Source organism: Apis mellifera, linkage group LG10 (genome assembly GCF_003254395.2).
Source record: "Apis mellifera strain DH4 linkage group LG10, Amel_HAv3.1, whole genome shotgun sequence".
NCBI lineage: Eukaryota > Metazoa > Arthropoda > Insecta > Hymenoptera > Apidae > Apis > Apis mellifera.
The window spans coordinates 3,649,650-3,661,997 of NC_037647.1; the positions used below are offsets into that span (position 1 = coordinate 3,649,650).

At 40.2% G+C, this 12,348-nt stretch overlaps 1 protein-coding gene across 2 annotated transcripts in view; it reads right to left on the minus strand.

The window, feature by feature from the left end:
- Positions 1-5,151: 5,151 nt before the first annotated feature.
- LOC724150 (B-cell lymphoma/leukemia 11B) overlaps positions 5,152-12,348 on the minus strand; it is a 43,499-nt gene continuing 36,302 nt past the window's right edge. For both annotated transcript variants that reach the window (XM_001119906.5, XM_006560770.3), the window contains exon 3: positions 5,152-11,038. In XM_001119906.5, coding sequence (XP_001119906.3) covers positions 8,862-11,038 — 2,177 coding nt within the window. In that variant the 3' untranslated portion in view covers positions 5,152-8,861. The remainder of the gene's footprint in view (positions 11,039-12,348) is intronic.

Sequence of the window (12,348 nt, forward strand, 5' to 3'; positions counted from 1 at the left end):
ATCAAGAGCTCGAGCCGACAATACTTTCCCAGTTCTTTATCGGGAAACTGAGAAGGACGGCCAAGTATCGGCAATAATGAGATTGAAATTAATTCGACGTCGTGCCGGTCGACGAGATATTCGACGATAAGATAATTCAACAAATTTGCCCAACTAAGCCTCGGATTTTCGTCCCACGTTCCTATTATTCGTCAAAGCATTATCCTTCCTTCCCTATTTTTTTCTCTTCCTCTTCTCCTTTCTTCACCCCTTTTTCTTCCCTCTCCCTTTCTTCTTTTTCTTGGTGATCCTTAACGCTTCTTCTTCTCATCGTGAAACGATCCTCGAAAGAGAAGAAGCGAGGAAGGACCTCCTCTCTCGTTGCCGCGAAGACAAACGGCAACCGTTTAATCTTTTAACCGGGAAACGAGACAGCGGCGTGAACGCAGCTCGAACTAATCCCGCGCAATTGTTTTCGTCCATGTTGACTGCTTATCTGGCTTAACAGCCGACTAATTCCGCGATCTAACAAACTTCGAGGCCTCCCTCCCCCACCACGGCGGGTAGTTAACCCCCGCTTCCCAACAGTTTTTCTCTCGCTAGTCTCCTTCGTTCCACGGAAGTGAATACCGGACATTAAGATATATAACGCGAACAACGTAATCGCTTAAACGGCCGCGAGATCATACGTGTCTCCGGCGAGATAGCGAAATGGCGGCCATTTAAAGGGAAATAAATGCGTTCTCTCGAGCAAAGATCAAGGAACGGGAAGGGAAAGGAACGGTTGAGCGATGATGATTTAGTTTATTAACATTTTAAGCTTGAAGTCTTTCGCGATTAAACCAGAATTGAAAGTTTTTAGGTTGGTTTTGATCTTTGAAAATAATAAGATAGGAAATTGGTGAATAAATTCGAAAAGTTTAACTAATTAATTGAATTGGTTAATTATAAAATATTTTGAAACAATTATGTTTAAATATTAATTATGTAGAATATGTTTTTTTTTGAAATTTTCGTATTAAGAAGAGGGAAAATTGATTAGGATAAATGTTTTAATTCTATAATTCTATCAAAATATTAATTTTTCTATTAAAAAATCATTCTATATTGTACGCATATAAAAGTTCACAAAGTGCTCTTCCTATGCAGAGGCTCTAACTTATCCTCGAACCGGTTGGTGGGGAAAAATTTTGTACGAAAGTGTACCCTATTAGGAGGCAGCCATGTGTTACGTCGTGTCTAGGATTCAGGTAATTCAGGTGCGTAAAACGAAATAGAAATAAAGGGGCACGAAATAACGCTTGGACCAAATTTTCGAAAGTAGAAAGAAATTATTTTATGGGAACATCGTTGCTAAAATTTTGCGAGAACGGTGAGGATTATTCGAAGACTAAAATCAATAGTTTAATTTTAACAGAGATTCGACAGGGCTAAGTTCAGTACGCGCAATTAATGGTTATATTCGTTAGAGAATTCGCGAGTCGATATAATTCGCCTAACAATCGTAGGAATTGTCACGTAGAATGCGCGTAAATTTCCTAATTTGAATTTGTCTTGTTTTTATTTTACAAAAATTTTTCTTATAATTTAGATTATTTCTACTTTTTTTGGTGAACGATTTTAAATATGAATTTTTATAGTCTTGAAAATTGTATAATAAAATGGAAAGAAGAAAATCTTTCAGATGTCAATTTCGTCAATTTTATTAGATTAATAAATCTACGTAAATTAATAACCAATTTATTTATCTTTTTTCCAAAACAATTCAACTACGTTTATTCTTGAATTTTCGTATAATATCGCGGCAAAGAGTGAGTCAAATCGTTCTCCAAACCGCGCGCGCACGGTTGGTAAAAATTCCAAAAATTTGGGAAAAACTAGAGGAAAATCGGGAAACTCGGTGGAATAGTTGACGAAAAACGTCACAATAAAAATGGAGAATTCTATGCATCTATCCCTCCCTTCTCTCTTTCTCTCTTTCGTTCTCCTCCTCTTTTTTTTTTTTATCATTCCAACTGCTAGTAGCCGCGCGCTGTTTTCTACCCTCGCGACGGCGGATGCGGACGAAACGACGCCGGAAACGGGGGCGGGGGTGGCGGGGCTCGAGCGTTTGACATATTTTGTCCGGAAAACCGACAGATCAGGGACGATAGCGGCGTACGAGAAAGGGTTGGTGGTTGGGGGAGCGAACACGGGGGCACCTCTGCTTTTGACGTGGAGATTAGTGTCCGCCATTGTGGTGACGTCACCATAGTTAACACGCATTCAAACGAGCGTAGAAACGGATGGTGAAACTATTGACCAACGCCTCGCGAGTATTCGTCACCTCGTCCCCATTTTCTTTCTCATTCTTCCCTCTTTCCCTCTCGTCATTGACTGAAATAATTAAATTCGACGGAGAATGGTTGGTATGATTTTGAGGTTAGGTTGAACGATGGACACAGCGTGGAAAAGGAGAAAAGGATGATCTATAGTCGAACGATGTATCTCTGGAGGAGCGTGGCGGAAGTCGGTACCCGGTTGACAGATGAATATGCTCTGAGAGAACAATGGGGCCGACCAAAAATTAACGGCATTGTCTTAACTTCGAATTCGCATGGCGGCTGGTGTTTGCTCGCACGGTAGTCGATTAGCAGCGAAACAGGGAGGCGCATTCAGAAGAGAGGTTCACGGGCTTTCGATTACGACGGCGACGGATTGTCCTTGGCGTTATACTGCCGGATTTCGAACTTTATGACGTGTAATTTTGGCTTTGACGTCTTCGGAAGATGTAGTGGGGAATGGCGAGAGAATCGTGCCGTTTATGGCTATAGTTTTATTTCGAGGAAAAATCTGAAGGCGATGAAAGGTTTGAAAGATTGGTACGTTGATCCATTCCTCGATTGGATTTAGTGTACTTTTTTTATTGGAATTATTTTTTTTTTTTAAGTTAAAAATATCAAACATTATCTTATATTTTTATCATGATCTCGATTGTTTTTTTTGAAATTCCTGGTTTTTATTTTTTATTTTTTTTTTTCTATTGCCTTATTTTTTTCCTATGAATATTTTTGTATGATTTTTATTATAAATTTATTTGGAAGATAAAACAAATTCGTATCTTGAATTAATAAAAGAAAAAATTCACCATTTTGAACTACAATATCGACAGAGAAGATGAATACAAGTTTTGATTTTTCATTATTTGAATTATATTGAATATTCACGCTCGATTTTCATCTTTTTCGCGATCATATACGAAACAAATATTTAAATTGAGAACGGAATTATAAATAATATAAAAGAAAATATCAAATATTCAGTTTTACGTTATACACGGCTCCCTTCGCTATTGCAACCAGATGTACGTTAGAGCATCCCGTTCTACGAGCTATTCTTACCTGAGTCTATTCTACCGATACCTCTTTTCAACGTGAGATGGCGTGGCGTATTCCCAATAAGCGCATTCGGCTCCCTCGATGCTGGAAACTGAACTGATCGTTCGATGGATTCGATTAAAAAGAAAAATCCCGAAATAATGGCTCGACTACGAGAAGAAACAGAGGCGAAACGATGGGTTCACGAGATGGTTTCGCACACGCGAGCCACTCGTTGCGAAATGCATTATGCAATAAATGTAATAAGCGTCCAATAGTAATGGTTCGAGAGAAGTTAAACAATTTATGTAACGAGCTTTCTATAGCCAGCGGAGGTGTATCGGGATCTGGCGTGAGATCGATCAATTATTCTCGCATAAATTCACTCTCGTGGTTCGGTGAAAACGATCGTTCGTCAAAATCATTACTAAGATAGGAATTAACCCCTCGACTGGTATTGTTAAATCGCGATAATTTAGAATGGAAGATATAAGTGAGGTCTCTTCTCTGATAATTTTGTGATATTATTTTATTTTATAAAAATTGGAAATTATTAAAATAAGGTTCATAATTTATCAAATTGAATAATAATACACTGGAGAGATAAGTTATTTTATTAAGTATTTAGGTAGTTTTTATTCAATTTATTATTTAGGAATGCATAAAGATGTATATTTATAGTGGAGTGGTTTTAGCACGTGAAATTTTGATTCCTTAAACTTTTATTTTTCTGATGTCTAGCTCTAATTGTAAATACACAATGCTATGTATGTCATGTCATTTTTAATTTTTGTATTTCTTGCAAAATTAATTATAATTTTTTACGATTAAAAAGTTTATTTAATCTCGAGGGAAATGCAAAAATTTTATATTTATATTTATCATTTTAATGTTTTTCTCAAAGAGCTAATTAAATAATATTAAATATTAATTAGGAAATGATTCGTGATAGGAAAAATTGATGAAGATCGAGATAAAAATCGGGAATAAAGTGATGCAATGCTAGTTATTTAAAAACAATGTAGTTTATTTGAATCGCACAAGACATACACCGTATCTGCTATGTTTATAATTACGGGCATCCCCGTGGGAAAGCTGGTCAAAGGGTTGTGTATCGCGATCTTTGGCCAGACTTTGCCCGAAGACGCCTTGCTTTCTCGTATTGCCTTAATGTCGATCCTCGGTTTTTTTTTTCTTACCCCTCTTTTTTTTTTCGTTTTCATTATTTTCTTCAAAGTGTTCCAAAGTGTTTTGCCAGGTCGAAAACCCAGTCTTACCGTATCTAGAAACCGAGCTTCGGATTATTTTTACCCTGGATCAGAATATTTCATACTAAAAACCCAATTTCCCTGCTACCGACACTTTTTTCTTCGATCCCTTTCCACGCTTTCGCGTTCATCTTGCGTGTGACTTTTCCTCATCCCTTACTATATTATAGGAAATACCTTTTATTTTTTTTCTCTCTCTCTCCTTTATTTACCTTTATTTTATTTAACTGTCTAGATACTTCAATTCGCTATATTTCCAACGTTTTCTGTTCTTCGTTTATTTATTTATTATTATTATTATTTTTTTTTTATCTGGGAATATCTTTTACCATTTTAAGTGGTTTATACCCTGTGTAAGAAACGTTAGAGATCGATCGACGGGACACGACAAGACGCGAGAAACGACACGAGAAATTTTAATCCACAAAGCGAGGAAAACTTTGGCTTCATCGAAGATTTCACTTTAGCCTAATTTTTCCGTCCTGTGTGTGTCCCCAAGATCGAATCGTCCGCCGTGAAAATTTTTCGTGTGTGATTGTGTTCTCTTCTTTTTTTTTTTTTTTTTCCTATGTTCGCTTCGTGAGGCAGGGAACTTGGTCCTATGTGGGATGAATTCGAATAAGAAAGACGAGAGAAACTTTTCTTTGGAACCAAACTACATGTTTCGTGCCATCGTTTCATGGATTTAATTTTCTATAAACCATTTTTTACTCTGTGCCTGTATGTTACTTCTGCGGGGTTCAAAGATCCAACGCTCTCTTATCCTCCTCCACTCTTTCTTCCTTTATTTATTTCTCTTTCCTTTTCCTCTTTTCTCTCAAAATGGATAATAGAACCATTCCATAACGAAAAAAAACGATGAACGAAACGACGAGTTCTCGTGCTTACGAAAGAGATTGATGCAATTAATATTACTACGATGATTTTTTTTTTTATTTATTTATTTATTTATTTATTATTTCTCACGTTCACCGACGATTATTTTTCGTCTGCCTTATTCTCCGCCCGGTTCTCCACCTCCCTGTATTCTGTCTCCCATTTTTTTTTTTTTTTCCTTTGCTACGGGCAGTGCCATATATTTACAATATATCGTATAAACGGAGCCTGGCATGTACGTATTTTCAGAATCAATCTAACAAACGTTTTTTTTTTTTTTTATTTTTCTTTAACTAGATAACGAGATTTTCATTTTTTTTTTATTTTCATTTTGCCTTTTACCTAGGGCCGTACACGTCTAACACCGAGACAACTATCTTGATATGAGTTTTTTTCCATTTTTTTTTTTTCTCCTTTAAGTCCCATCCTTTTTTTTTTTATTTTACTCGCACTCGCACTATTTTACGCACACATCATCGGAAAAAATCGTGAAATATCTCTCGTTCGATTTATCATCTCTCTTGCACGCACAATTTCAACGGAGGAACACACACGCACGCATACACATCCGATTTATACTTTATCTTATTGCCTAGATCATCTTTTTTTTTTTATTTATTTATTTAGGAACAGTCCTCTTCGAAAACGTTTACAACGAGGCGTTTTTTTTTTCTTCTTCTTTTTTTGGAAAACGAGGCAAGGGAAAGTTTAATGAAAAACAAAAAAAAAAAAGAAAAAAATCGAATGGACGTATAGGAAACGAAATTGGTACGCTTGTTTCAATGTAAGGAAAGAATGTAGAAAGAAAAAAATAATTGCGCGAGTATACAAATAACGCAAATACCTCAGTCTTGGGGTTTTTCTATATGAAAATAATAACGGAGAAAAGAGAAAGGAAAATCGGTTGACGAACCGTCGTTAGGGCGCAATCACGTTGTGGTGGAAGCCACGATTTTCGCAGGATCAACGATCCATGGCCTCGATCCTGCGAAAGCCGCGCGCGATCCGGTCATCCGCGACGACAATAAATATAACCAACGAACAAATACGCTATAATCATAGCGTCGGCGTGTTTCGTGAACTGGAAATAACCGTCGAGGATTTTCTCTTCAACAATTTATGCAAAAGCTAATCACATTTTTCGTCTGATAATTCCTTGAATTTATCTCTGTATTATTATTTTTTTTTTTACATATATATCGTTTATATTCTGTAGTCATCGAATTAGGAACAATCCAATTGATTCTTCATCTAAAATAAGATGTAAATTCTCATTAATCTAATTCTAATTAAATTAGAATTATATTATTTCCGAAGAATTTAATTATCACTTATCTTAAAAAAAAAGAGAAGAATAATTCATGGATAGTATATTTGTACTGTTTAGAGAGATTTATTACATTTATCTGAAAAATTGAATCGTATATCTCGATAGATATTTGATATTTTTAGATATATTTAGATTATAGATACGTTTTATAAGAAACGTAAGAAAATAATAAAATATTATACGTTACTTAGAAACTTGGAATAAATTCTGCGAATTAATTCGATGACCAAAGATAACACTTTGGAATAAATAAATTTTTTTGTGATCAGCCGTTCGAACGTTAATAATAATCGGCGCTTAATTTAATCCGTTTAACACAGCGCCATCGTGAAAACAATAACAGCATCGAGGGTAAAATCGCTCGACGGGCATCTCGAGTCGACGATCATAATAATATAGCGCCGATAAACCTAAACAACTTTGGCATTTTCTTAACCACGTAAAACATCTTTTCTCGATAATAATTTAATAATAATAGCGGGAATAAAATAATGAAGACAGCGCTTACAGTAGCTGTAACCGCGTTAATAATAGTGGCAATGAATAATAATAATAATAATAATAGCAATAATAATAATAATAATAATAATAGACAATAATAATGACAATAATAATATTAATAATAGACAATAATAAAAATAGCAATAATAATAATAGATAATAATAATAATAGGCAAATGTACTATGATACATTTTACATAGGATCGAGGATAGATCTTAAAAATCTATAAAAAAAAAAAAAAAGAAAAAAACTCAGCGCACACATTCGGATCACGCTGTACACAATTAAATCGTATCTCAATCGTACTCTCCTTAATTAGGAATCCTAATCATCGATAAACGTTGTGGTTGGGGTTTTTCAAGGGTTGATGGGGAGGGTTTTAAGGGTTTTTCGAATATCGATGTTTCTCGTTTCATATATATATATACACAGAGGATATCGTTGAAATCGTTTATAAACGATATTCTTCTCCTCGAGGAAAAGAATAGCTCGAAATTTTCTTTTTCCTTTCCTTTCCATTTTCTTTTTTTTTTTTTTTTTTTATTTTTTACAAAACAAAAAGAGACGTCAACATGAAATATCAATGGGCGCGACGTCATCGGTGCAATGTACAAAAAAGATTTTCCCTTCTCGATCACTCCTCGATGCCCTCATCATCTCCTCGACTTTCCCCCCCCTAAACATCATACATACATACAGAGTGGTTGCAAATCTTTCATATCATATAACGTAATGTACATACATATATACGCGCACAATCTCCATTACACATATATACATATATTACGTTATACAGTATGCGTTAATATATATATATATATATATATATATATATATATATGTGTGTGTGTATATATATATATATATATCTATCGTTATATTAAATAAATAATCTTCAAATGCGATAATAAAGTTACTATTTCCATATTATCCTATGTATAATATTTATATTCTGTATAATTCTCCTCTTTTTTTATCTCTCTCGCAATTTATATTTATATTTATATTTATATATATATATATTTATATATTTATATATTTATACTCTTTATATATATATATATATTTATTCATATTTATAGCGTCTTTATTTATAACTATTTATAAGGATATATTTTAAAAAGCTGTGCTGAGACTCGCAAAAGTGGTAACCATTCGTTCGCTTTTCAATTTCAAATCTCCTTTTTCTCGTTGAATCCTTTCTCTCGTGTGATGGGAAAGGATGTCCAGTCGTGGCCTTCCTTCGAGGCCCGGGTTTCCTCGTTGTTTCCACGTATTTTATACATATTTTATACTCATTATCGCGACCCTTTCCAGGTCCATTGCTGTCCAATGCTAATTCAGCTCGACCTACCGCCTCTCCTAATCCTGAGAGGCGTCTTTGGATGCGTTTCACCAAAGAAGATTCCTCCGGAGTATCGTAATGGACACGTGTGACGCGTCCTGCGAAGATCTCCTCCCCCAGGAAAAAGATCCCCTGTTCAGTACACCGGGTAAGGTGGCCTGTGCGGCCACAATGGCGGGATCGGCGGTAGGCTTCCGTTCCAAGATCAAGGGTCCTTGGTGCTCAGCGAGGAGTCCTCGTCCTGGCTGGCGGGATACGGCATTCCCAGTTTGGGACACTGTTGCACAACCACCACGCATTTCCTCATGTGCTTCTCCAACGTGCTCGGGACCGAGAAAGGCATCTCGCAGAAACGACACTTGTACGTGTCCTTGCCGTGGCGACCGTGGGTCTTCATGTGCCTGGTCAGCTTCGAGCTCTGCGCGCAAGCGTACGAACACAGCTCGCACTTGTAAGGCTTCTCGCCTGTGTGGGACCGCCTGTGCACCGTCAGATTCGAGCAATTCTTGAATACCTTGCCGCAGAACTCGCACGTGTCGTTTCTCCCGGTCCGTTCCTTCTTGAGCAGGGGGCTGGGCAAACCTTGGAGCGCCAGATTGGACGTGGTGGCCTTGCTCACTTTTCGAAACTCGTTGTTCTCGAGGTAATGGGGGCTGGGTAGCCATAGGCCGCCGAAGTCCGGCCCCGAGGATCTGGGAAAACCCTGGCCGGAGAATATGTTGGGCGTGGTCGAGGAATTGAAGTTCGTGGGCGACAACGCGCTGTCTTTCTCCTTGTTGTTGTTGAGCGAGTTGGTCAGATTGGATGGTGGCTCCGTCTTGATGAAAACGCCTCGGTGATTCTCTTGCAACGCCTGCCTGTAAGCCTCCGAGTACTGGGCAATGTTGCTCAATCCGAACTTTTCCATCAGATCGCCGACCAGGCTCACCGGTTTCTGCTCCACTCTTCCTCCGCTCTCCTCCCCGCTTTGCCCCTGGGTCGTGCTCAAATCTTCCGGTATGTTCTCCTCCGTGTCCTCCCTCTCGGCCTTGGGCTCGTTCTTCACAGCCTCGTCGAGATCCATGTTCTCGTCGCAACTTGAACCGTCGTCCGGCGCTGTCTCGACGCTGCCCTGGGGGCTGGGCGGATTCAGGTTCTCTTGATGCTCCTTCCTCATGTGCTTCCTCAACTCGGCGAAGCTTGGAACCTCCATCTCGCACACCTCGCACCTGGCCGGCGTCGTCTGCCCATCCTGCGCGTTATCCTGCTGATACTGCCTCTCCTTGTCCCGATGACTTCTCCGATGCACGATGAGATTCGATTGGAAGCGGAACTTCTTGTCGCACACCTCGCACAGGTAGATCGTCTCCGACGCGGAATCGGCGATGATCGGCGTGAGCGCGACGGGTGGGCTGGTTTTCTCGCTGTCGGTCGAGTTGTTGTTATTGTGGTGCCCGACCGGGCTTTGGCTGTAACAGGGTGGCGAGTTCTCTTTCTGATGATTATTGAGCGGCAGAATCGTCTGGTTGTTGGATGCAGGGCTCGGTGGTTCCACGGATTGATTGTGATTTTGCGTAGGTGCTTGCTGCTGCTGCTGTTGCTGCTGTTGCTGTTGCTGTTGCTGCTGCTGTTGCTGGACGGTGGTGCTCGGTACCGGTACAGGCGGTACGGGAGCCGGTGGGTTGGAATTTGTGGTCGAGTTTCCGCTACTGGGTGGAGCCGCGCCTAAGGACGGATTAGCGAGGCTCCTTAGGCGCGCCGAGTAAAAATCCAGATTGGTCTCGAGTGGGGGTGGATGAGCTTGGCCGGCGAGGCCGCGGCCGTGCGACAATTCGGCCAAGTTTGCCAAGTTTCGAGCGTTGTTCAGGGAATCCAACGAGCTGCGGACCAACGGGTCCCCCAGGTTTAGGCCGTCCATACCTCTGAGCGGATCGCCTAGGTTCTGAAGGTTCCGGGTCGCTGTCTGCAGCTCCTGGAGGCCCCTGTACCCCGCCAGCGGATTCAGGGCCAAGAAATCGGGCCTGAACATGGGCGGGAAGCTTCGTTCCAGGTGTTGAGGTAGCCTTAGAAAACTGTGAAGGGGGTCGCCGACCAGAGAAGCGGAGGATTGCAGTTGCTGTCGTCCGCTGCTTCCGCTCGAATTCGTTCCGCCCGACGAGTTACCCGCGGATGAGCTCCCCGTGGACTTGGTGCTTAGGTTCAGATGATTCGGCGGACTTAGGTGGTGCGTGTGGGTCGGCGTAGGCGTCGGCGGACTCGGCGCCGGTGTATTCGACGACGAGTTCGTCGACGATGACGGGGAGGTGTAGAGTCGGGCGCCGTGCACGCTCTGCGCGTGCTGCAACAACTCCCAGGCAGAGGACAGCCTCCTGGAGCATTGCGAGCATTGGAGCCATCGGGGTTCTGGAACAGGTGAACGTGAATGGTATTAATTAGCCGTTTAACGAAGAATATTTTTTTTTTAAGAGTCCCTTTGGGATTCAATTTTATAGGAAATTGATAAGAAATTGATCGAATCTGATTCGATTAAGAGTTTAGGATCGTAGAAAGGTCTTATTATGTTTGTGTTCTTATTCCATATAGTGTATCCTGATTGCTTTGAACGTTCAGTATCTTGTGAACTGTTCTAAAGACAGGAAGTGCAACGCACGTTACCTCAAATATATTAGAACGTAATTATAGCATAATCCTGCTAATTGGACCGCAATTTCAAAGCCTCTGTAATTTCGACATCTATTCATACCGGCACAATCTTTAGCAAGATAATAGCGTAATCTTTTTCGCATAAAAATTGTAATAATATTTTGAAGGAAAGTTTTTCATTATCTTTCATTTCTCGGGTCAATTCAAAATCAATTATCTGTTCCTCTTGCGTACAATTTCGTTCGTAAAAATTTATAAGATATAATGACGAGTACAAATTCGTTACAAAGAGAGAAACATTTTTCATCTGACGATAAATTAAATTAATCTTTTTTTCAGGGTAAAGTAATCCTGCTTTACGTCGAAAACCACGAGAAACAAGCCTAAACAACACCACTAGGAACGATTACGCGCGCGATAAGTTGCAACCGCGTCAAACGGCCCAGAAGATTACCGTGAACCACGATGTGATATACGATAACTCGGGTAAAAATCTCGGAATTATAGAGGGGCAGGATCGCAGGAACATGTGTGTCTAACGTGTGTTCGACCCACGTATAGATGTCGGTCGGCTATCAATTTTCGGCCCACCCTTAATTTCGTGGAATCGGGATAGAAATCGGGTCCGCCGATTGAATTCGAAATTCAAACGGCGCGGCTGTGTCAAATTGCGGCCACGCGGGGGCTTAAAAATAATATCCTGGAAAAGAAGCGAGGATTGGAGGAGGGGGTTGGAGAGGGTGGCTCGAGGCGAATGGGGGAATCGGTTCGAGAAGTGAAACTGACCCTTAACGACTTCTCGACCCTTCCTCCGCTAGACGGCCACGGGAGGAACTGGTTTTGAATTTCAATGTTTTTAATCCGGAATATCAGATTTTCGGCCATTTTTCACGCTCTGGAGACGCTCTTTCTGCGATGTTGGGGCTGTTCGTGGGATTTTATTAATTCGAGGCCACCCTCCTCCGGTGGCGGAGGATGATGGAAGACGAGAAGCGGAAGAAAGATGGAAAGAAAGAGGAACAGACGTCGCGATGATCCCTCGTCGCGGAAACGAAGTGAGACGCGGAGGA